The sequence below is a fragment of the Ranitomeya imitator genome, chromosome 4 (assembly GCF_032444005.1).
Source record: "Ranitomeya imitator isolate aRanImi1 chromosome 4, aRanImi1.pri, whole genome shotgun sequence".
NCBI classification, from domain to species: domain Eukaryota; kingdom Metazoa; phylum Chordata; class Amphibia; order Anura; family Dendrobatidae; genus Ranitomeya; species Ranitomeya imitator.
In genome coordinates, this window is record NC_091285.1 from 483,417,962 (window position 1) to 483,444,960 (window position 26,999).

The 26,999-nt window shown below is 42.8% G+C and overlaps 1 protein-coding gene across 2 annotated transcripts in view; it reads left to right on the top strand.

Annotated features, from left to right (window-relative positions):
- NEDD4 (NEDD4 E3 ubiquitin protein ligase) overlaps window positions 1-26,999 on the top strand; it is a 206,091-nt gene that overhangs the window by 45,781 nt on the left and 133,311 nt on the right. For both annotated transcript variants that reach the window (XM_069765948.1, XM_069765950.1), the window contains exons 2-4: window positions 3,542-3,615; window positions 5,817-5,895; window positions 24,506-24,544. In XM_069765948.1, coding sequence (XP_069622049.1) covers window positions 3,542-3,615; window positions 5,817-5,895; window positions 24,506-24,544 — 192 coding nt within the window. The remainder of the gene's footprint in view (window positions 1-3,541; window positions 3,616-5,816; window positions 5,896-24,505; window positions 24,545-26,999) is intronic.

The following is a 26,999-nucleotide window of genomic DNA, read 5'->3' on the forward strand; positions in this document are numbered from 1 at the left end:
TTATTTGGGTATGGGTTTTGTGGGGACATGAAAACGTACTGTTAAAAAATAAAGCAGAAGCCCCCCCCCCCCCATCCTCACGGACAGGATATGTGACCTGACCTCGGAGAGTGGGTGTTCGTTCCCTGATTAGGGTTTCTATCAGTAATTTTAGTGAACGATTAGTGCAGGAGGGAACAGAGAAAAGTGATCTGATAAGTGGAGAAAAAACATTACCCTGTAATAAATTAAAGTTTTGTCACTTATGCTAATGTATGGAAACATTAAACATTAGTTACTCTTTAAGAACGCAGCATGTCCTTACAATGCTGAAACAACGCATGAACAACGCAGGTGACCTGCCAGTGACCTCAGGTGCAGATTTTACCTGCGTAAAATCCTGACCAAATCCTGATGCAATCCTGAACGTGGACACATACCTTAAGGCTACTTTCACACTAGCGTTGTTTGCTGTATGTTGCGATGTGTCGTTTTGGGGAAAAAACGCATCCTGCAAAGTTGCCCGCAGGATGCGTTTTTTCTCCATAGACTTGCATTAGCAACGCATTGCGACGTATTGCCACCGACGGATGCGTCATGTTTTGGCGGACCGTTGGTACGAAAAAAGTTACATGTAATGTTTTCTGTGCGTCGCGTCCGCCATTTTCAACTGCGCATGCATGGCTGAAACTCCGCCCCCTCCTCCCCGGTCCTTACAATGGGGCAGCGGATGCGTTGGAAAACTGCACCCGCTACCCCCGTTGTTCATTTATTTCAAAATGTGCGTCGGTACGTCGGCCTGACGCATAGCGACGGGCCCGTACCGACGCAAGTGTGAAAATAGCCTAAGGCTAATCCGCAATGTGTGCACATAGCCTAATATAATTTTTGGTCCTCACATTGCTATTAGAGGCACGTGATCGGAGGTAAAAAAGGTTTTTGTATGTAAAATAATGGGACATGTGGAAAACAGAGGGTCCACGTCCGCCACAGCCAATACAAAGCTCAGCTCTTGCTCTGCTCTTACTGTTATTACTGAAAGGGGTTGTCTCTCAAATATAATTTCAGTCTCTGCTGCTGCTCCCAGTGGGTGACACTGGTTGTGGCGCTACCCTCACACACAGCATGGCAGCCACTTGGTGATCTCACCAGCCCAGAGCCGGGCATATAGTCTACACTGGAATGCTGTGCTGAGCCACCGGTTGGCTGTCGCCATGACGTCAGTGCCACAAATGGAGCCAGACACTGGAGCTAACTGTTACTCACCGGTGGACCTGCTGAAGGGGAGTGCAGCAAGCAACAAATTACGGTATATCTGAAAGGGAACAACGCCTTAAAATGAGTAAAATCACAGGCCGAGTTATTAGTTCATTATTGAAGTTTGTGTCTGAAAAGCTGGCAGAGACCATGACCAGGTCCAAAGTATGTTCACACCAAACTGCTGCCGCATGCCAAAGGGGGTCTACCAGTAGGATCAACTCTCCAATGCAGTCTATATTGACATGTACGATGGCTTGCAAAATCCCCCCCACACTTCCCCTTTCCTCCTTCCTCCCCCATGACATTTTTCAACCAACAAATAGGACAGAATGGCCGAACACTTCAGTGTGCATAATTATTCACCCTCCTTTTGCGGCAATTACAGCTGCAAATTGCTTTGGATAAGTCTCTGAGCTTTCCACATCTTGCCACTGGGATTTTCAAGGCAAAACTGCTTCAGCTCCTTCAAGTTAGAAGGTTTCCTCTGGTGAATAGCAATCTTCAAGTCTGACCACAGATTCTCAATTGGATGAAGGTCTGGGCTTTGGCTAAGCCACTCCCAAACATTTACACGTTTCTCCTTAAACCACTCGAGTGTTGCTTTAGCGGTATACTTTGGGACATTCTCTTGTTGGAAGGTGAACCTCCATCCCAGTCTCAAATCTAGGGTTGTGGAGTCGGTGCCCATTTTGCTAGTCGGTATAAAATGGACAGACTATGACTCTTAGGCTATATGCACACAATGCGGATTTGCTGCGGATCCGCCGCGAATTTTTCCGCGCAGAAACGCTGCAGTTCCGCATTGTGATGTACAGTATAATGTTGGTCAATGGGGAAAAAAAATAGCTGTGCAGAAAAATCAGTGCGGAATTGCTGCGGATTTCAAAGACGTGCATGTCACTTCTTTTGTGCGGATCTGCAGCGTTTCTGCACTCCTCCATGTTAAAAATCCGCAGTGCCAAAATCCGCAGACAATCAGCAGCAATTCCACCTAAAAACTGCACAAAATCTGCATAAAAACTGCAGCAAATCCGCGGCTGCGGATTCTGCCAGGAGATGCGGATTTTGTGCAGAAAATTCTGCACCTCTTTTCCTACGTGTGCACATACCCTTAAAATATATATAATAAATAGGGTGCAGTAGTTAAGTGCAGGATGTTAAATAAATGTTTCATAATGATTTGGGAAAGTTATGAAATGTCCTATAAATGTCTGTTCTGTTCCTGATCTACATCTTTTAGCTGTGATAAATCTGTGCTGCACTTTATGCACATGCTCAGGAGTGACCAGTGGGCGGAGTCAGGGAAATTGAGATGTCGGAGATTTTGGCTTACCGACTCCACAGCCCTGCTCAAGTCGCTGATAGACTGAAACAGGTTTCGCTCAAGAGTATCCCTGTATTTCTCACCATCTATCTTCCCTTCGACTCACACCATTTTCCCTTTCTCTGCTGTTGAAAAATATCCCTGCTGCCATCACCATGTTTCGCTGTGGGGATGGTGTTATCGGGGTGGTGAGCTGTGTTGGTTTGGTGTCAGTCATAACGTTTACCTACCTTCAAACTAAAATTGAAATTTTTGGTCACCATCTGGCCACATCATCTTCTTCCATATGTTTTGGGAGTCTCCCACATGTCTTTTGGCAACTCAAAATGGGCCTTACCATTTTTGTGTGTAAGTAAAGGCTTTTTTCTGCTCACTTTTCCATAAAGGTCACCTCTATGGAGTGTATGGCTTGTTGTGGTCATATGGACTGGTATTCCAATTTCTGGTTGGGACTCTACATCTCCTTCAGGGTTACCTTTGGTCTCTGTGCTGCCTCTCTGATTAGTGCCCTCCTTGCCCTTGCTGAGAGTTTTCATGGACGGACCTCTCTTGGCAGGTTTGTTGGGGTAAGAGCTGAGGAGTCAGTGGTGGAGTTGGAGTCAGAATAAAATAGACCGACTATTCCTAAAATGTATAATAAATTGGGTATACTATTTCAGTGCTGTATGCTATCAAGGTATTAACTTATTCAGCTTCCTATTACCTGCATGCCCATACAGATTGCCTAGTGGGTTTGATCCTACTGACAAATTCCCTTTTAGAAAGGACTTGCCACCAGGTCAAAAGTGCCCAGTTTTTGCTTTCCTTTTTTCTTCTTGCTTTTTTTTTTTTTTTTTTTTTTTTTGTCAAAATACAGGAAAATATGAAATGCTTACATGCCAGTGATTCTATTTATAGAGTGTAAGAACTACATTAAAATACTTTCTTTGAAAAATATTTTGTTACATTGATAGTGACAAAAAAAAAATATTTTTGCAGGAAGATTCTCGTGTTCTTCGTGTGAAAGTTATCGCTGGATTTGGACTGGCAAAGAAAGATCTTTTAGGTGCAAGGTGAGCTCATCTAAAGTGGGAAGTGTGCTCATATTTCACGAATTCCTTATTTGTCTGATTTATGACCTATCCAAAGATGAGGTTTATAATTGGGCCATGCATAGTGTGCTGGAAATCCTAGCATATATAAACATGTAAGTAACGTACCCGTAAAAATTTAAAAAAAATGTATCTCTCAATGGGAAATAATTTTTTCCGAGGGGCCATGGCTGTTGTGGAGGGCACAGTCAATAGGTTGAAATTAAAGGGGGGGTCTTTCACCCAAAATGCAGCGCAGAATTCAAGCAGGTGAGCACACATCCTGTCCCAGTCCAAAAGAAGCTGTATGTGGCCCAGGGCTCACAGTTTGCCTAGATCTGATCTCAAAAACTAATTTTCATATAACTCTCAGCTCTCTTAAAGTGAGCCTGTCATGGGGATTGTGCCAAGTAAAGGTACCGTCACATTTAGCGACACTGCAGCGATATAGACAACGATGCCGATCGCTGCAGCGTCGCTGTTTAAGTCGTTTTGTGGTCGCTGGAGAGTTGTCACACAGACAGCTCTCCAGCGACCAACGATGCCGAAGTCCCCGGGTAACCAGGGTAAACATCGGGTTACTAAGCGCAGGGCCGCGCTTAGTAACCCGATGTTTACCCTGGTTACCAGTGAACACATCGCTGGATCGGCGTCACACACGCCGATCCAGCGATGACAGCGGATGATCAGCGAGCAAAAAAAAAGGTCCTGATCATTCCCAGCGACCAACGATCTCCCAGCAGGGGCCTGATCGTTGGTCGCTGTCACGCATAACGATTTCGTTAACGATATCGTTGCTACGTCACAAAAAGCAAAGATATCGTTAACGAAATCATTGTGTGAAGGTACCTTAAACTACACACCGTGTCAGGTTGGCAATGTTACACTGATTACAGTGATACCAGGGTTAAAGAAATCCGTCTTGTGGTTGTTGTTTAATCTGTGTTTGCAGTTTTGAGTTAATGATATGCTCGTGTTCCCGGGGCGACCTGTGGTAGGGTCTTTTTTTCGTGCTCTGGCCTTATCGCCATCCTTATGGGCTTACCTGACAGGTTATCTTCAGGGATCTGCTTCCTACTTTAAATATTACACCTGCGCATTTAGTATTGTTGGTTTTTTCTTTTCTTTTTAATAACAGTATCAAAGGCACAGGCGCAGTATTTAAAGTAGAAACCAAGTCCCTGAAGGTTCAGTAACCTGTCATTGAAGCCCATAAGGATGACTATTAGGCCAGAGCATTAAAAAAAAAAAAAAATCCCCCAGGCCGCCCCGGAGTACGAGCATATCATTAACTCAAAACTTAAAGATTAAACAACCTCAAGATGGATTTCATCAACCAAGGTATCATGGTAATCAGTATAACTGTGCCGACCTGACAGTGTCTGTAGTTTGTGGCACAATCCTGCTGACGGGTTCCCTTTTAATTGGATCTGATCTGCAGTACCTGATGGCGGCAGCTACACTCTGAATAGAGCAGTCCTATTCAGTGCTTACACCAATCCGCCACAGCTGTTCGGTGAGGCAAATGGGTGTCGGACCCCTACTCGCGTGATATTGTTGACCTACACAGCAGGCACCGATGCTACGGACTCTAGCTGTCCATGTGATGCTATATAACAGCATGGAGGGGATGAAAACAATGCGAGAATAAAAATTGGGTCTTACAAGAAGTAGACAGAAGGTTGAACTACAGGGAAAGGAGTAAACTGTATGTAAACACTAATGGGTGTCATTTTGTGATTGTACAAAGAATTCAGGGCTACTTTCCTAATGGTTTTTTAGTGTTGTGCTGGTAGCCAAAGGTGCATTTAAAAGAGTGGCGGATTTATCTTGTTAACGCAGTTTTCCTCTGACTACATAGCTCATGTTTTTAACGAGGGTAGTGATGGAAGAGCTTGTGATCAGTCTCCTCCAATGGAAAAACAACTCTTCTATGTGAGGTATTTTATAATTGGAGGAGGCTTATGATCTTGTCTTGTGCTTCTTCATCAGCGGCCAATTCTGTATGGACAAAATTCTGGACAATTTGAGGAAAGTTGCACTAACGAGAGAGTGGCCTACCCCTTTTATCTCCTAAGTCACGTTATGGACACACTTTGTTTGTGTGGTGGGGTTCTGTACACATTTTTTATACTTCTCGATCACTAAAACATTTTTAATCACTTTTTTTTTTTTTTTGCCAGCGATCCGTATGTGAAATTGTCACTTTATGATCCAGGAAATGGAACATTAACAAGCATCCAAACAAAAACTGTTAAAAAGGTAAATAATGTAATTTTTGTCAACTGTTAACCGCATCATTGAAGTATTAATTATGCTATTTTATGAAAAACACATGCTCTCTGCTCCTCCTCTTTCCAGATGCATAAAACTTTTCACTAAAGTAGTATTCCAGGGAGATAAAAATGTGTTCATATAAACGTAACTTCCTAAGTTATAAAGGCCTACATCCATAGTAGTGCTTTCAGTTGTCACATTATGTGCTATTCACAACTTTTCACTGTAAAGTCCCCTGCTCCCACACTTCTTGGCATTTCACAGATTTGCTGTACAGCTACAGGCTGCACCCCTCCCATAGTTAATGCCTTCCCCATACTCCCAGTGTAGTTTCCCACACCCCTGCAACTTATTTGTGCCGTTCTGTCATTCATGCTTCAAACATGCCTCGCAACAGGTTAGGGCATACTAAGAGGCCTGCCGGGGTTATATGCTTTAGATCCTGTAGCCCATGTCCTGCACCCCCCCCAAACTGAGGATGCACGTGACGCAGGATATTTCTAACAAAGGGATTTGCCATACCATAAATCACGTTATCCTCAAAATCTGCTGCAATTTTAACAAGAGATGGCGTCACAGAGGTCCCCGTTGCGGTTCCACCTATCTTGCAGAACCAACTTCCATCCAACTGAAATGCATTTTAGCTCATTATAAACATTCACATAATTACTCCTTGAATTTAACATCCACTTTGTTTAAGTAATTGGTATTTACTAAGGATGAGTGAACGTGCTTAACTTGGTGTCTTCAGTGTGCTCGTAAAATGTTACAGGCCCTGCGTGTCTCGCAGCTGTTAGGCAATCCCTGCATATGTTATGGCTAACGGCCACTAGACATGTAGCCACGGGGATTCAAACATATTTTTCGAACACGCCGAAGACACTTGGTTAGCACACGAGCATGCTCAGATAACTCCTTATCCAAGAACATTTGCTCATTATTATTATTTACATGTCCTACACTGGTAATGTCCCCTCTTGATAAAATCAAGCTCGGGTGGTAAATTCTCATGGATATCAGTGTCCTGTCCACATCCTCGAAAAGCTCATTTACATCTAAATATAATATGGTCTAAGGGGCACGTCGATCTGTTTGTCACGGAAATCCCACGTCGCTGGCTGGTCGCGGCCGCGACCAATCAGCGACAGGCACAGATCGGCCGAGAATTGGTCCCTCCCTACTTCCGTCCAGTCAGTGCCCGGCGCCCGCTCCATACTGCCCTCCAGTCAGCGCTCACACAGGGTTAATGGCTGCGTTAGTGGACCGCGTTATGCCGCGGTGTAACGCATTCCGTTAACGCTATTAACCCTGTGTGACCAACTTTTTACTATTGATGCTGCCTATGCAGCATCAATAGTAAAAAAGTCTAGTGTTAAATATAATAAAAAAAATAAAAAAAACCTGCTATTCTCACCTTCCGGCGCCCGCCGATGCGCTCGCGGCTGCCGCCAGCTTCTGTTCCCAGAAATGCATTGCAGAGATGCATCGCGAGACCGCTAAGTCATCTGGGTAATTTTGCAATGCATCTCTGGGAACGGAAGCTGGCGGCAGCCGCGTGCGCATCGGGACAGCTTCGCTGGACTCCGGAGGGTGAGTATATAACTATTTTTTATTTTAATTATATATTTTTTTTAACAGGGATATGGTGCCCACTTCTATATACTGCGTGGGCTGTGTTGTATACCGCGTGGGCTGTGTTGTATACCGCGTGGGCTGTGTTGTATACCGCGTGGGCTGTGTTGTATACCGCGTGGGCTGTGTTGTATACCGCGTGGGCTGTGTTACATACATGCATACATACATACATACATACATACATACATACATACATACATACATACTTATTCTAGAATACCCGATGCATTCAAATCAGGCTACCATCTAGTATAAGAATAAGCGTGGATTTCTTTGGAATAAGACTCTATCGCAGATGTCAAGGTATCGTATTGTTTTGCTTCCTATGACCTACATACACATAGACAGCTTAGGAGGGTTGATCCTACTGACAGATTCCCTTTAAAACCCTGAGTGTCATGGAGTATAGAGAAAAACATACCTTATTTTCCTTTAGATATGTCTTAAGATTAAGTCCACAAAGTGAGATATGGGTTCGATAACTACACTCCTGAAAGTAATGCATAGATATTACCAAACGTGTTTCGGATTACAATCCGAAACGCGTTTGCTCTGTTTGAACATTTTCTTAATCCCCTGCACACTGTTGTGACTTTTATGGATTACTAATAAAGAAGAATCTTATTTATGGTGAAGATGGACACGCTGGAATTTTTTTCCATTATTTCATGTTCCGTATACTGCAGCACTGCAGGTTTCCTTGCTTGGAGTCTTCCAAGTGATGAGCTGACTTTTTTTTTTTCTGTGATCCAATAGTTTATTTTCCTCGGCCTTCTTGTTCTGAGTTTTTTTTTTTGTTTTTTTTTCTCCACTGGAAGATGTGGCCATCATCAAAGTCCTGTTTATCTCCTAGGATTTTATCTTTTTTTTTTTTTTTTTTTCTTTTTTTGAATATTGTTCTTTATTGGAATAATTATCTTATCCACTTTTTAAGGAAGTTGGTAAATTGTATATCCGTATGATTTTTCATTCCGCTTTGGTTTTACTCAATTCCTCTTTCACCAAATTACGGTATATTCTTCCTCTGTCCAGTATTCTGGTTAATTTCACAATGTTGTACATGAGCTGACTCCTATAGTACCACAGTTTCTGTATCTTGGAATTGTATTATTTCTTTTTAAAGATGCATAAACCCCATGGTGAGCGGCCATTATCCATATACAATTAGGCTATGTGCACACATTCAGGATTTTTTGCGTTTTTTTGGCCGTTTTCCATGGAAAAGGCGCTAAAAAAGCTTATATTAAGCTATTAAGCAGCTCATCATTTTAATGCATTCTGCAATTTTTGTGCACATGCTGCGTTTTTTTCCGCGAAAAAAAATGCAGCATGTGCACAAAAATTGCAGCATGTTCATTAATTTTGCGGATTTTTCAACGTTTTTGCTGCTATATTATTGCATTGGGAAGCTCCGGAAAAATCAGCAAAGCAAAACACGCGAAAAAAAACCCGAGCGGATTTTCTGCAGAAAAAGTCCGGTTTTGTTCAGTAAAAATTCTGATGACATTCAGGAATGTGTGCACATAGCCTTAAAGAGAATTAACTTTCCAAAATAATTTCATGTTCTTTTCAGCTAGATTCCTAAATCTTCATTCATGCGCCTTTGTAAAAAGTACTTATAGCTCATCCATGAAATTGCATTGTGCAAAAGTCTGTACCGTTTTTTCTCAACTGACTGGCAAGGCCATCCAGACCAGCCCCCTTTTCCCAGACCATCCACAGCATTCTTCACTTAGTCTTAGTGAGGGATCCATATCGGGATCTGTTCAGCATGCTTCTGTTTATAGCAAAGTTTGTATCTACAAAGTACACTAAAAGAAAGCACGATGGCATTGCTCCGTGGAATGGAACTACAGATCCCTAATCACTCAAGTGCTTATAGACCCACTGCCGTGTTATTGGTGGTGCTCAGTGGCACACAAATTGTTTGTATCCACGTAAAGTATACAGAGTAGGAAAGGCACAACCCTCACTAACAATGTAGGGAACTTGATGACCACCAACATGAGAACATATATCCTCAAAATGATAGTAACTAGAGACACACCTAACTTATAAATACTGCCAAGAGAACAAGATGGGTGTGTATGATTTTTTAAATTATAGACTTTATTGAATTCAGCCAATTAAAAACAACGTAGAATAAACGGAGTGACACAATGGAGGACAACAAATGTATTTACATAATCACAACTAATATCACTAAGGTTATATCATTATTAGTCCAAGTAGATGTGCAAAGCTATGAATTTGACACGCCAATCAAAGCCTTAATGGCAAAATGTATATGCTACTCTATGAAAAAACAAAAAAAAAATTCTGATCTGTCTAAACAGATGGTATGGTGAGCCATATATTCTAAAAGATAACAAAAATGTTCCTACATGTTCAACAGACAGTAGTGATGGGGGGTCCTGGTGCCCCAATTTACGTTTCGCCGTGTTGCTTCATCAGGAGGCATTTAAAAAAAAAAAAAGGAGCAAAAAGTTGGGTATATGTAGAAAGATGTATATATTAATTGACCAGTGGTGACTTGCCATTTGTTATATGTATCTCAAATGAACCAATCCCAGGAGTCCTATTCATGATGCATTTTAACATCAGCATATCCCATCCTGCATATTAAAATGAGAGAGAGAGACACTAGAGTGTGGCCCGATTCTAACGCATCGGGTATTCTAGAATATGCATGCCCCCGTAGTATATAGACAATGATGATTTCAGAATTCGCGGCAGACTGTGCCCGTCGCTGATTGGTCGAGGCAACCTTTATGACATCATCGTCGCCATGGCAACCATTATGACATCAACGTCGATACTGTGCCCGTCGCTGATTGGTCGAGGCCTGGCGGCCTCGACCAATCAGACGCGGGATGTCTACGTCCTTTATGACATCATCGTCGCTGTGCCTGTCGCTGATTGGTTGAGGCCCGGTGGCCTCGACCAATCAGAGATGCGGGATTTCTACGTCGATGCTGTGCGCATCTGGTATTCTAGAATATGCATGTCCCCGTAGTATATGGACAATGATGATTCCAGAATTCGCGGCAGACTATGCCCGTCGCTAATTGGTTGAGGCAACCTTTGACATCATCGTCGCCATGGCAACCATTATGACATCTACGTCGATACTGTGCCCGTCGCTGAATCAGAAACGTGGGATTTCTACGTCCTTTATGACATCATCGTCGCTGTGCCCGTCGCTGATTGGTCAAGGCCTGGCGGCCTCGACCAATCAGACGCGGGATTTCCTAGACAGACAGAGAGACAGACAGACAGAAAAACCCTTAGATATAGATAGAGATATAGATATAGATATATATTTGCCCAAGGGTTTTTCCGTCTGTCTGTCCTGGAAATCCTGCGTCTCTGATTGGTCGAAGTCTGGCGGCCTCGACCAATCAGCATCGAGCACAGTATCGACTTACATGTCATAATGGTTGCCATGGCGACAATGCCATAAAGGTAGCCTCGACCAATCAGCGACGGGCACAGTCTGCCGCGAATTCTGGAATCATCATTGTCCATATTCTACGGGGACATGCATATTCTAGAATACCCGATGCGTTATATATATATTAGATTGTGGCCCGATTCTAACGCATCGGGTATTCTAGAATATGCATGTCCCCGTAGTATATGGACAATGATGATTACAGAATTCGCGGCAGACTGTGCCCGTCGCTGATTGGTCGAGGCAACCTTTATGACATCTACGTCGATACTGTGCCCATCGCTGAATCAGAAACGTGGGATTTCAACGTTCTTTATGACATCATCATCGCTGTGCCCGTCGCTGATTGGTCGAGGCCTGGCGGCCTTGACCAATCAGAGACGCGGGATTTCCATGACAGACAGACAGACGGAAAAACCCTTAGACAATTATATATATATAGATATACACTAATATACTAGATGGTGGCCCGATTCAAACGCATCGGGTATTCTAGAATATGCATGTCCACGTAGTATATTACCCAGCTGCGTAGTATATTGCCCAGTCACGTAGTATATTGCCCAGCTGCGTAGTATACAGCGCAGACCCACGTAGTATATTGCCCAGTCACGTAGTATACAGCACAGACCCACGTAGTATATTGCCCAGTCACGTAGTATATAACACTGCCCACACAGTATAAAACACTGGCCACATAGTATGTAACACTGGCCAGGTAATATACAGCACAGAGCCACGCGGTATATAATACAGCCCACGTAGTGTATATAGCAGTGTGGGTACCATATCCCTGTTAAAAAATAAATAAAAAATAGTTCTATACTCACCCGCCGGGATCCAATCCAGCGAAGCTGTCCCGATGCGCGCGCCTGCCGCCATCTTCCGTTCCCAGGATGCATTGCGAAATTTCCCAGATGACTTAGCAGTCTCGCGAGACTGCAAAGTCTTCTGGGTAATTTCGCAATGCATCGCTGGGAACAGAAAATGGCGGCAGGCGCGAGCGGCTCGGCGGATTACGGCGGATTACGGAGGGTGAGTATAGCACGTTTTTTGTTTTTTTATTATTTTTAACATTACATTTTTTTACTTTTGATGCCGCATAGACAGCATCAATAGTAAAACGTTGGGGACACACGGGGTTAATAGCGGCGTGTGTTACCCGCGGCATAACTCGGTCCGTTACCGCCGGCATTAACCCTGTGTGAGCGGTGACCGGAGGGGAGTATGCGGGCGCCGGGCAGTGACTGCGGGGAGTAAGGAGCGGCCATTTTCTTCCGGACTTTGGTCGTGGCTGTTTTGCCGCGACCAATCAGCGACTTGGATTCCATGACACAGAGGCTGCGACCAATGAATATCCGTGACAGACAGAATGACAGACAGAAAGACGGAAGTGACCCTTAGACAATTATATAGTAGATATATCTATGTCTGTCCTACTATATAATTGTCTAAGGGTCACGTCTGTCTCGGAAATCCCGCGACTATGATTGGTCGCGACCTCGGGCTGCGACCAATCAGCGACGGGCACAGTCCAGCCGCGAATTGGCCCATCCCTACTCCCCTGTAGTTAGTGCCCCCTCCCTATTAACAAGGCAGCGCCCACATAGCGTTAACCGGACTGCCTTACACTGGGCTGTGCAATATACTGCGTGGGCTGTGCAATATACTGCGTGGCCGGCTGCGAACAATCAGTGACAGGCGCACTCTGGTCGTGAATTGGCGTGGGATTTGAACCACGCTTCGCTAATTGGCCGCGCCTGGCCAGCCGAGTACTGTGTATTCATTGTATTGTTCTAAAATCTTCATAAATAAACTACATATATATTCTAGAACAGAGGTGTCAAACTGCATTCCTCGAGGGCTGCAAACAGGTCATGTTTTCAGGATTTCCTTGCATTGCACAGGTGATAATTTAATCACCTGCAGAGAATGATTCCAGCACCTTGTGCAATGCTAAGGAAATCTTGAAAACACGCATGGTTTGAGGCCCTCGAGGAATGCAGTTTGACACCCCTGTTCTAGAATACCCGATGCGTTAGAATCGGGCCACCATCTAATATATATATATGTGTGTATATGTGTACATTTTTAATTTGTTGAATTCATTAGTCTATAATTTAAGAGATCATACATCCCCATCTTGTTCTCTTGCAGTAATTATAGGGAACTTCAAGTTTAATCCATCAGTATCATAAGAACATGGTTAAAAAAAAACATCCGCCCAGCTTCACCTAATGCATTGCCCAGTCCGGGCCGCTGCTTTCTGAAAACCCAACCACTTTAAATAGTACAATCTTTATTAACACATCCATATAAAACTTGACACTCCTAGTCTTAATCCAACTCTCCAGCTTATCATTTGCCTGTGGTGTCTCCTGTTTCATGTCCAAATACACAATCATCACACCCATCATGAAGAAGCCATGCCTTCCCTTGACCTATACATCTAGCTATTGCTCCATTTCACTACTTTCATCCACCCCCAAACTTCAAAAACAGGATGTCCACATTGAGCTTCTACCTCTCACCCACCACACTTTTACCAAGCACAATCTTTCTTTCATCCCCACCTCTCTACTAAAACAGTCCGAAGCAGAGTCTATATAACTGAAAAGCCAATAGACCATGCTCTGTACTCCTCCTCCTAGCCAGTCTTCCACTTCCAATACACTCGACCTTTTTCTTGCCACAAATCTTCTCATCCCTTGTTATCACAGACCTGGCCATTTGCTCGATATCCTCATACCTAACAAAACCCACACATTTGGTGTTTCCAATCCCCACACTACATCTTCATCCCTCGTTATCTCAAATCTGTCTGGCCCAGATTTCTTAGAATCATAGAATTTAGAGTTGGAAGGGACCTTCAGGGTCATCATGTCCAACCGCCTGCTCAAAGCAGGATTCACTAAACTATCTCACAGTTGTCTGTCCAGCCTCTGTTTGAAGACTTCCATTGAAGGAGGACTCACCACGTCTCGTGGCAGCCTGTTCCACCCATTGATCACCCTCAATGTCAAATTTTCTTTCTAATAGCTAATCTGTATTTTGCCTTTGTCCTGATTTAGAATGTCTATAAGGTATATCTTTCTTCCCATGACTTTTTCTAAAACTCATTGTAGCGAAAACATTAAAAATAGATACATCAGGTGTCACTGTAATAATCAACTGAAGATATAGTTGTCTAATCACTTTTATCAAATGGTGAATGATGTAAAGGGTTCAATCAATTCTTGAACTACTGTTTTTGTTCTTTCTGCTTCCCAAAAATCAATGTAGAGCTCGGTTCACAAATATCCTGTGCTCTGCGCTGACCGCTTTATCTGCATTTTTTAATTTAATCCAGATTATTTTTTTAAAAATACAGTAATACAATTACAACCCAGACCTTATCCACCCACCACCACTCAAATATCCATATGCTGCTGTGGATGATAGAATACAAAGATAGCCATGTAAACATTTGTGAATACATAAAAACATGCCATCAGTAAAGGCACTTATGATAACATTATTCTGTGAGGCTCTTCATAAATATATCATCAGTTTTGCTCATAGTTCAAAACATTTGTAATAGTACTCTAGATTACTCAAAAGATGGGGGGGGGGGGACGGGGGGGTAGATTTGATCTATCCAGCCATGGTGTCCATTTATCTTAAAATTTCTGATATGTCCCCCCTTTATTTTTTTATAAACCCACCTATTTCTCAAGGCATATAGTGTTGTTCAACCCTGAAATTTAGGCATTTTTCAGTATGAAGCTATACGTCTCCGGGCCTGTTATAATATATGTGCGACAGCCAGTCAGTGATTCTCCCTGACGGGGATTTTGGCTGTGTAACCAAGAAGTTAGAGGGATCTGTGCGACTCTCTGCTTTTTTTATTCATTTACACTAGCCCATAATTTGTCATATTCATTGATTAAGACCCATGGTTAATGATGGTGATACTGTGTGTGTGAACAGCGCATGATGGTCAATTTTATAATGTAACTTTTTTTTTTTTTTTTTTTTACGATTCTCGTCCTGTATAAACATTTGTCTGGCATAGTTTGCTAGTCGTGAGTTATGATTGCATTATAATTCATTTTATTATCTGTTAACAAGCCTTTAGGCCTCATTTAAACTTTCATGATTTGTCTAGTATTTAAAAACATGGGCCATTGTTCATCAGTATTTTACATCTGATTTTCTTCAGATTTTCCCATCAATGTTTAATAAGTGATTTTTCACTGATGGAGGAAAAAAGCTAAAAGTTCTCCTATCCGTTACAATGTTAATCACAAACCGCGCACGGACTGCACTCTGATGCCATGATTATGGACTTTTAACCTCTTAACGACTGCCAATACGTCTTTAAACAGCAGCAGGAAGGCTCACATATTCCTATGTGCCGCTAAGAAATAAGGGTGTAGCACCCCCAGCGCCAGAAAATCTTTGGGGTCTCGGCTACCGGGGGTAAGCTGAGATCCTGCAGAATATGATCAGGCATGGTTTTTATGATCCCCTGTCACCTGATCGCCGTTATTCACCGAATAACGGCAATCCCAAAATGAAAGCCTGAGTTACAATTAATTTATCCTCTGACATGATCTAGCATACCAGAGGAGAGAAAAATGGGGTCCCTTGAAACCCCTCCCTGGTACCTCTGCCATCCCCGGGCCCTGCTGCTCTGTCCCCAGCCCCCTATGTCTTCTTCCTGGAAGAAAATGGCCGGCGCTTGCTCAGTGCGCCCTCCAAGATCTGCAAACTTGTACCCGGCAACAATAGAAGATTTTTCCTATTGGTTCATTTTGATCACTATGGTAGGGTTTTTCACAGTTATCAAAATTAAAAAAAGTAAATCAAACCCTCCATTTGTCACCCCCTTAGTTATATAAAAATAATACAATTAAAAAACATTGTTTTCCTTTCTTTGCAGTTAGGGTTGGGGTTGTGTTGGGGTTTGGGGTTGTGTTGGGGTTGTGCTAGGGTTGCGATATTCGGTGCATATCCGAGCACCCGATGCAAACTGGAGTAGCGAGCACTTGCACGCAGCACAAATGATGACATATTCAATATGACAACCTAATATTATCAAATTCTGTGATGTACCTGTGGGTTCAAAATGCTCACTATACTCCTGGATAAAATCTTTGAGGGGTGTGGTTTCCACTGTTTAGGCACATCAGGGGCTCTCCAACTGCGACATGGTGCCCGCCATCAATTCCAGCCAATTTTGCATTCAAAATCTCAAACGGTGCTGCCTCCTTTCCGAGCTCTGCCATGCAACCAAGCAGTGGGCTTCCTCCACATATGGGGTATTGACATACTCAGGAGAAAATGGACTAAAAAAAATTGTTGTGCAATTTCTGCTAATACCCTTGTGAGAATAAGTGTGTGGGGCTAAAGTAAATTTTTTGTGAAAAAAGTAAAATGTTCGTTTTTACCTTCCACATTTCTTTAGTTCTCGTGAAGCACTTGAAGGATTTCTTTAATGTTTTAAAAAAAATAATTTTGTAAATGTTGGAAAAATGAGAAATCGCTGGTCAACTTTTAACCCTTATATCGTCCTAACAAAAAAAAAATTGTTTCCAAAAGTGTGCGTTTGTAAAGTTGACATAACTCTGATTTAAGGGCACAAAAATAAGTTTGATAATTGCAAAATTTTTGCCAAATTTCCATTTTTTTCATAAATAAACTCAAGTTATATCGAAGAAATTTCACAATTAGCATAAAGTACAATATGTCGCGAAAAAAAGTCTCAGAATAATTGGGATCCATTGGAGGAGCGTTCCAGAGCTATAACCTCATAACGTGACACTGGTCAGAATTGTAAAAATTGGCTTGGTCACTAAGAGGTTAAACTTGTATGGCTCATTTTGGTCCATGACTCTGATGAAAAAATGACTGTCACGTCTCTGATTTTCTTTGCCAATCACTTGATTGCCAAAAAACACAGCACCAAAGACTATAAAGATTACATGTTCTATCTGTGAATAACACAGGACATGTTATTGACTCATGGATGTCTGAATAAGGCCTTCCGTCAATGTTTCAATCTAAGCCCTCAAAAATGTGACTCAAACAAAGCCCCTGCAATTGCCACCATTTAACAAGATGTAGATGGAATCACTTTAAACTCTTTGTGGACATTTTCAGGTTTTTGTGCATGCCTGAAAAACATGGTAACTGTTGGAACAGAGGCCATATGGATTCAAAACTGACACCATCTGATTCTTTATAGTGACCGGTTCCATCAACGGTTCTGTTTAAATAACATTTTTCAGGGATTTAGATGGAATCTTAAGCATAAGTGCTCAGTAGTGATGAGCGAATGTGCTCGGATAAGGTGTCGTCCAAGCATGCGTGTGTGCGAACAGATGGTTTTCCGTATGCTTGAAAAATGTTAGTGTTCTCCTGCATGTTTCACGGCTGTTAGGCAATCCCTGCATGTGTTGCAGCTGCGTAACAGCCGCGAGACATGCAGCGGGACTCGAACATATTTTTCAAGCACGCAGAAGACACACTGTTGGCATATAAGCATGCTCGGATGATACCTTAGCCGAGCACATTCACTCATGACTACGCCATATTCCAAATTACCGTATACACTCGAGTATAAGCCAAGATTTTCAGCCCAAATTTTGGGGCTGAAAGTGCCCCTCTCAGCTTATACTCGAGTCACGGTCAGCGGCAGGGTCGGCGGGTGAGGGGGGAGAGAGGATTGTCGCATACTCACCTAGTCCCAGCGCTCCTGACGCTGCCCCTGCCTGTCACACTGTCTTCGGGTGGCGCAGCTCTTCCCCTGTTCTGCGGTCACTTGGGACCGCTCATTAAACTTATGAATATGGACTCCACTCCCATAGGTGCCAGTGACCGCTGACAGAGGAAGAGGCTGCGGCACCCGAAGACAGTGTGACAGGCAGGGGCAGCATCAGGAGCGCCAGGACTAGGTGAGTATTTTATATTTACCTGTCCACGTTCCACCCGCCGGGCGCCGCTCCGTCTTCCCGTCCTCTTGCTCTGACTGGTCAGGTCAGAGGGCGCGATGACGTACTAGTGTGCGCGCCGCCCTCTGCCTGAACAGTCAGTGCGGAGAGACGCCGAGACGGGACGCTGAGGAGCTGCAAGCAAGAGAGGTGAGTATGTGGTTTTTTTTTTTTTCTTTATTGCAGCAGCAGCGTTATATATGGCACAGCTTTATAAGGAGCATCTATTGGGCGATAATGAACGGTGCAGATCATTGTATATGGCACAGCTTTATAAGGAGCATCTATGGGGCCATAATGAACGGTGCAGATCATTGTATATGGCACAGCTTTATAAGGAGCATCTATGGGGCCATAATGAACGGTGCAGATCATTGTATATGGCACAGCTTTATAAGGAGCATCTATTGGGCCATAATGAACGGTGCAGAGCATTGTATATGGGGCACAGCTTTACAAGGAGCATCTATGGGGCCATAATGAACGGTGCAGAGTATTGTATATGGGGCACAGCTTTATATGGAGCATCTATGGGGCCATAATGAACGGTGCAGAGCATTATATATGGCACAGCTTTATATGGAACCTCCTTTGGGGCAATAATGAAACGGTATGGAGCATCTATTTTTATTTTTTAAATTCACCGGTAGCTGCTGCATTTTCCACCCTAGGCTTATACTCAAGTCAATAAGTTTTCCCAGTTTTTTGTGGCAAAATTGGGGGGGTCGGCTTATACTCGGGTTGGCTTATACTCGAGTATATACGGTATTATGCAAATGATATTTTTCTAGGATTTTCCTAAATGGTCGGTGCAAATGACAGTCAGTCTAATAAGTTATCACCCGTTAGAGTATACATCGAATTTTATTGACTAAACCTCCCAATGATAACAGTATAATCTCCAAAATGAATAAAAACTCAAAATGCACTGTTCCAAATTATTAGGCACAGTAGAATTTCTATACATTTGATATGTTTTAAAGAACTTAAAATGCTCATTTGTGGAATTTGCAGCATTGGAGGTGACTTTCACTGAACAAAACAGCTATTTAACTCCAAAACATCCTAACAGGCCAAGTTACATGTTAACATAGGACCCCTTCTTTGATATCACCTTCACAATTCTTGCATCTATTGAACTTGTGAGTTTTTGGAGAATTTCTGCTTGTATTTCTTTGCATGAAGTGAGAATAGCTTCCCAGAGCCGCTGTTTTGATGTGAATTGCCTCCCACCCTCATAGATCTTTTGCTTGATGATAATCCAAAGGTTGTCTGTCTATAGGGTTGAGGTCAGGGGAAGATGGTGGCCACACCATGAGTTTATCTCCTTTTATGCCCATAGCAGCCAATGACTCGGAGGTATTCTTTGCAGCATGAGATGGGGCATTGTCATGCATGAAGATGATTTGCTCCTGAAGACACGTTTCTATTTTTTATACCATGGAAGAAAGTTGTCAGTCAGAAACTCTATATACTTTGCAGAGGTCACTTTCACACTTTCAGGAACCTTAAAGGGCCCTACCAGCTGTTTCCCCATGATTCTGGCCCAAAACATGACTCCTCCATCTCCTTGCTGACGTCGCAGTCTTATTGGGACATGGTGGCCATCCACCAACCATCTACTACTCCATCCATCTGGACCATCCAGGGTTGCTCGACACTCATCAGTAAACAAGACAGTTTGAAAATTAGTCTTCATGTATGTCTGGGCCCACTGCAACCGTTTCTGCTTGTGAACACTGTTTAGGGGTGGCCGAATAGTAGGTTTATGCACCACAGCTAGCCTTTGAAGGATTCTACACCTTGAGGTTCGAGGGACTCCAGAGGCACCAGCAGCTTCAAATAACGGTTTGCTGGTTTGTAATGGCTTTTTAGCAGCTGCTCTCTTAATCCAATGAACTTGCCTGGCAGAAACCTTCCTCATTATGCCTTTATCAGCACGAACACGTCTGTGCTTAGATTCAGCCACAAATCTCTTAACAGTACGATGATCACGCTTAAGTTTTCGGGAAATATTTAATGTTGTCATCCCTTGACCTAGGCATTGCACTATTTGATGCTTTACGGCAGCAGAGAGCTCCTGTTTCTTTCCCATGTTACTTGAAAACTGTGGCCTTCTTAATAATGTGGAACATCATTTTTAAGTAGTTTTCCTTTAATTAGAATCACCTGGAAAACTAATTATCACATGTGTTTTTAAGATTCATTTCAGTGATCCATTGATCCCTGAGACACAATACCATCATTGCGTTTATTTGAAAAACAAAACCATTAAATCTTTGACATGTAAATCCAGTTTTGTATAATAATTTGGAACATGGTGTAGTACTCAGCATAGAGCACAGGGTTTATGTGAATGGAGCTTTAAAAGTGGTCCACACTGGTACCAATGCAAACATCAACTCATTCCTCTAAAATAAGTCCCCACTTGTGTACATCATTGGTCAAGCCAGTATAAGAGGGTATCCATATTGCTGGTAGGTCAAAAGTTTTGAAAAACTGCGTGCTCTCCCTGGCTGCCAGTAGAGGCGGCTTCTCCTCCACCCTTCAACCTCTGCTAGCAGAGGCAGTTCCACCCTCTAAACCCCCTCCCACCCAAAATAAAATAAATAAACTCACAAAATTCATGCCCCCCAAGGTCAAATGACCACCGCCAGCTTTTGAGCCCCACAATGTGCCCAAACTGCAGTTGGTCTCTATATTTATTGCATTGCTGTAGTGGGTACAAGCCAGTTAATTTGTGGGATGTGTGCCTCCGGAAGTACAAGCTTGGCACAATGCATTGACCACTAAAATGGCGTATTCACAATTTTGACTCTGCAGCATCCACTGCTGCTTATTTCTGGAAAACGTATGGGGTAAAAAGTCACTACACCTGTAGCTTAATTCCCAAAAGGATGTAATTTTATAACACTGGTACTTTGGGGGGGGGGGGGGATCCTGTTGTTCTGCCATGTCAGGGTGGAGTTCGGGAAATGCACCCCCGGACTATTCCAGCAAGATCTGTGCTCCACAAGTCAAGTATCGCTCTCTCTCTTCCAAACCCGGTTGTTTTGCACAACATTAATCTTCCACCACATTTGGGTTGTGGCCACATATGGGAGAAATGAAGTAACATTGTGTGGTCTGTATTTTCCTATTAAGCCTCAAAGAAAAAAAAAAATAATTGGGGGATAAAGTAATATGTTAGTGGAATAAATGTACATTTTGGCTTTCAAAATCCTATATTAAATAAAGCACTTGTGGGTTCAAAATGCTCGCCACACTAGGGAGATGAACTGCTCGAGGGATGGAGGTGCAAAAATAGTTCATTATGGAAGATCAATTCCAAAAAATATCGTTCTCCAAAAGTCAGATTTCACCCATTCATTTTTTTGAGCCTTGCTGAGTGCCATAACAGTAGCTTCTGACCACATGTGGGGTGGTTCTGGGATTAGGAGGAGTTGTTACAAATTGTGTAGATCATTTCCCCCCTATTTCCCCTTGCACTAAAGTAACATTTTTATTGAAAAAAAGTTGTTGTTTTCTTCATTCCACTTTTCTTTAATCCTTGTGAAGAACCTGAAGGATTAACAAATTTCCTGACAACAGTAATGAATACTATGAAGGGTGTAGCCTTTAAAATGGTATCACTTTAAAGCAGAAACGTCCACATAAAAAATTTCTGGTGAACTTACAAAGAGAAAGTTAAACCTTTATCACTTTTTTTTTAATGTTTGAATTTTTTTTAAAGGGATTGCCTTTAAATGAATCTTCAGGAGTGCACATCTCCTGGGTTGGTGCTCCAGTACTGTTTGACCCGGTCTGAACTGGTGCTCTCCCAGGCTGCCAGCGGAGGCAGATTTGCTTTTGCAGAATGGGTAAAGCACAGGTGGACCAAGGCTGGTCAGCTCCAGCGATCCGCAAGCTGTAAAGCATGGTGCATGCCAGGTACGGACTGGGGCTGAAATTCAGCTCTGGCATTTGAAATCACACAGGCCCATGTTGTCCCCGTCCCAAGCCTGGATGGAGGAAGGCTAGACTTACTACAAGACCAATATTTCTATTGATGCCCGTGGCCTGCTGGAGTAAGTGACAGTCAGAGACTTTGTGCTCCGTCACAACTCTTAACAGTATGGGTATCTTGAGAACACTGATTCTGTTAACAACATAGCAGACAAGGCAGCCCATGACCAGACAGGCCCTTCTGGCATTTGCCAGATGGCCAGTCCGGCCCTGGTGCTTGCTCATGCTGTGCTCTCCTTACCTATGTTACCGCAAGGCTGGGACTGCAGAGTGGATGGTAACCTAGCCAAAAAACAGTAATCTATGAAGTAAAAAAATCTATCTGTTCTTGAGTAGTAAAGATTTTTTTAACTAGGGATAAACCGCAAAGTTGCTTGGTTTTACATACTTAGCAATTTTACACACTTCTTAACTTGAGACACCTTTTGTAATTGAACGGTTTGAGATCTTCCCAGACTCTGAATGATCTGCTTACATACAAAACCCCCAAAGGTGTTCAGCTTTGGAAACAGGACTATGCTTTCTATTGAATCTGTTCCCTGGTCTATGCGTGCACACCTGTAGCCTGAGCTGCTCACTTCTTGGGGGAAGGGTGGGTATGAGTGACGAGAGGGGGGCTTACCAAGACGCACCACCGCTCTGCCTGGAATTAAATAGGCACTAAAGTAAAGAATAAAAAAAATATAAAGGTTTGGTTCCTCTGTTTGAGAAATACTGACATAAAGTAGACATATGGTACGTGCTATTTATTGCCTGTTGTATGCTATGGTGATCTGGTTTAAGATCATAAAATTAGTTTCCAGACTATTTGTATGGCCAAGAAGCCATGATTTACTGAGTGACCGGCTCACCGGCTGTGCAATCAACCAGTGATTTGTCAGTCGGCAGAAGATGGCTCTAGAGCAGTATTTTCCAAACGCCAGTCCTCACGGCTCCCAACAGGTCATGTTTTCAGGATTTCCATGGTGCTACACAAGTGGGAGAACTCCTGACTAGTGTTGAGCGATACCGTCCGATACTTGAAAGTATCGGTATCGGATAGTATCGGCCAATTTTTAAAAATGAGCGCGTTAATGACTTTCAAAGACGTAGCGGCTTGTGATTGGTCGCGTGGCGGTCACATGGGCGGCCCGCGACCAATCAGAAGCCGGGACGTGATTCTCAGGTCCTAAAAGCGCTGATTTTGAACAACGAAGCCTGCCGGTTACCCGCGCTGAGTCCAGGGGCCGCCGGAGAGGTAAATATATCAATATTTTTATTTTAATTCTTTATTTTACACATCTCTATGTATCCGATACCCGATACCACAAAAGTATCGGATCTCGGTATCGGAATTCCGATACCGCAAGTATCGGCCGATACCCGATACTTGCGGTATCGGAATGCTCAACACTACTCCTGACACTTCCATCACCTGTGCAGTACTAAGTAAATCCTGAAAACATGACCTGTTGGGGTCCGGGAGGACTGGAGTTTGGGAAACGCTGCTCTAGATGAAGAATTAGTCCAGGGAGGCGGAGTCTAGGGAAATGCTTGGACACACCCAGAGCACATGACTTAAAACGGCAGTTTTTGAGACAACAGAAGCAGATTAAGTTCAGGTGTGGATAACATAATCTTTCAGTGAGCAACATGAACGTTTAGGCTATGTGCACATGTTCAGGTTTTTTCGCGTTTTTTTCGCGGTAAAAACGCTATAAAAAGGCATACATTATGCATCCTATCATTTAGAATGCATTCTGCATGTTTTGTGCACGGAAAAAACGCATCGCGGTAAAAAAAAAAAAAAGCAGCATGTTGATTAATTTTGCGGATTTTCTGCGTTTTCCCGCTATTCTAGGCATTTGGGAAAAAAAGCACAAAAAACGCATGAAAAAACGTATGCGGATTTCTGGCATATATGTCCGGTTTTTGTCAGGAAAATTTCTGCAAGAAATCCTGACGTGTGCACATACCATTTTTAGGAACTGATCACGCTTTATATTTAGGGATTTCAAATAGTTTTGTTCTCATTAAAAAAACAGAAACCTTTTCTCCTGCTGGGTTAGCACGTTGTGGCCAGGTGCGCTCATAGTGCTTCTGAAATGAATGACATATCTATTTGAATATCGCATTGCCGTGTCGTGGCCTCCCACCTCCTCCAGCTTCCACCTAGTATTTACTAAAGACTACAGACCTAACTTTTAGGCTATGTGCACACGTTGCGGATTCCATTGCGGATTTTATGCAGATTTTATGCCGATTTCACCTGCGTTTTTACACCTGCGGATTCCTATTATGGAATAGGTGTAATCCGCACAAAGAATTGACATTCTGCAGAAAATAAACCGGTTTCCGCGCAGTATTTTCCGCACCATGTGCACTGCAGCTTTGGTTTTCCATAGGTTTACATGGTACTGTACACCGCATGGAAAACTGCTGCGGATCCACAACGTGTGCACATTCCCTCAGCATTGTACAGTGCTTACCGTGCTTTTTTTTTTTACCTGACATTTTCATGATGTTCCATTAATTCTGTGTGTTTCAGAGCCTTAATCCAAAATGGAACGAGGAAATGTTGCTCAGAGTAAGTATTTCAGTTGCTTTTAAAACCTTCAAAGCTTTTCTTATTTTCTTTATTGTTGCTTTATTGCCCCCATAGGAGCACGGCCTGTGCCCCCTTTGGTACACGTACTGGCCTCCGTTTGAGAACATGGGATATAAATGACTCAGAACAGAGACCTTTTAAGCAGATTCTTATACCAGGTGCAAAATATTCTTTGGCCTAAGGTCACGGTGTGAGATGGACCTAGAGTAACATATAGAAATCATGGAAGTTGGGCTCTGCTTACATTTTACGAACGCCACACTCCTCTAAGTATATTCTGGAGTCCTCTCAGTCAGAAACAGATTGCTACATAGGATGTGATATTGCTGTGTTACAAGATCCCATTATAGTGATGGTATTGTGTAACCCGCATCTGCAAAGTGAGAAGCGGAGGGAAACCATCAGGCGGTTCATGCTGCCCCAACCGTGGGCAACGTCAGTCGCAGCCTGGGTGCATATGTGCACCCAGGTATATTATTCTATGAAACACTTCAGCGCTTCAGAGGAAATATACCGTATTTTGCAGATTATAAGACACTCCGGATTATAAGACACACACCAAATTTGGAGGAGAACAATAGGAATAATTTATTTTTTAATTAAATGACAGTGCGTCTTATAATTCATGCGTCTTATTGCTTACCGAGGGTGGTGACTGCAGTGAAGCAGGGTCCCAGTTCGCTGCTGGGGGAGGCAGGAGTGGGGTGATGCTGCAGGTTGGGATGAGGGGGTGTTCGGTGGTGCGGGGGCTCTGCCGACATTTTGTGAAAGCCCAGAGCCCCCGCACTTACATGGTTTACTATGCGATTGACTCTGGGAAAATGGCTGCCGGGGGCGGTGCATGCACAGATGGAGATCTCTGCACCAAGTTCTCGGGAGATGAGATCTCAGCGCATGCTTCGGCTTGAGACATGACTGTACTGGCATGCTGTTAGCACAGTTTTTTTTTTAATTGATTCTTAATGACATGATGTTTTACTTGTATAAAAGCTGTTTACCTACAAAATCAAAGTGCATCATTTCACAATTAATTCAAGCTGCATGTTGAGCACATCTCTGATCACTGATGATTCACATGATAATTACTGTATAATCGTGATATTCAGATGAGCATTTTAGGAGCTCATCTTTAGCTCATTTTCTTATTAATTTTTTTGGAAAGCATAAAGTGAAATCACATTGGGCACAGTCTGCACTCTCGTAGCCGGATATTGTGTACATGTCTTTACCTATATACGGTAACTGTTACTTCATAGTATTTGTTCCTCTTTATGGAATATTACACGTTATTTGGCTCCTTTCTTCTGCCATATAGGTCTGGTCTGGATTATTGGGGAAATTTATTTTTTATTTTTACCCCGCTGCTGTCTTTATACTCACTATTGGGTTCAAAGACTTGCAACTAGAATACTACAAGGGATGGAAGGCCTCTCATATGAGCAGAGGTTGGAAACGTTGGGCTTGTTTACGGGTGGAAGAAAGGCAATTCTGACAATAGGAAAGGGTTCTTTACAGTTAGAGTAGTCAGACTGTGGAATGCCGACCACAAAAGGTAGTAATGGCAGACACTATAACAGCTTTTTAAAAAGGGCTGGATGATTTCCTAGTTAGTAACATTGCAGGTTATAGTTAAATTAGTGACAAAATGTACAATTTTGAGGTTGAACTTGATGGACCTAGGTCTTTTTTTCAACCTATTTAACTATATAATTGTATGGCATTTCCTCTATTGATGTATTTGCAGCAATGAAGGTCTAGGGCTATAAGGGGTGTGTGTGTGTGTGTGTGTCTGAGAAAGATGTACTGTAGTACACACACACACACACACACACACACACACACACACACACACACGCGCACACACACACCCATGAACTTGACTTGTCCATCAATCTCCTCCAATAGAATAACTGCTTTCTGATGTGAAGTGTTATTCATATGAAGGAGGCAAATATATAAATGCATCCTCCATCCTGGTGTATATGTCCCTCATCCTTTCCCCATCCTGGTATACATGTCTCCTGTTCTGCTGCTGTTCTTCAATGTATAGAAGAAAATAGATTATACTCACCAGGGGAGTACATAGAAGCCATGGGGCTACAAAGAAGTATAATGCACCCCCCATAGTCCTCCATATAGTTTAGTGCATCGCATAGTTATCCATATAATATACTTCACAGCTCATAGTCATCCATGTAGTATAATGCACATCGCATAATCTTCCATAAAGTATAATGCACCCCATAGTCATCCATAGTAGTATAATGCACCCCTATAGTCATCCATAGTAGTATATTGTACCCCATAGTCATCCATAGTAGTATATTGCACCCCATAGTCATCCACAGTAGTATAATGCACCCTCATAGTTATCCATAGTAGTATAATGCACCCCATAGTCATCCATAGTAGTATAATGCACCCCATAGTCATC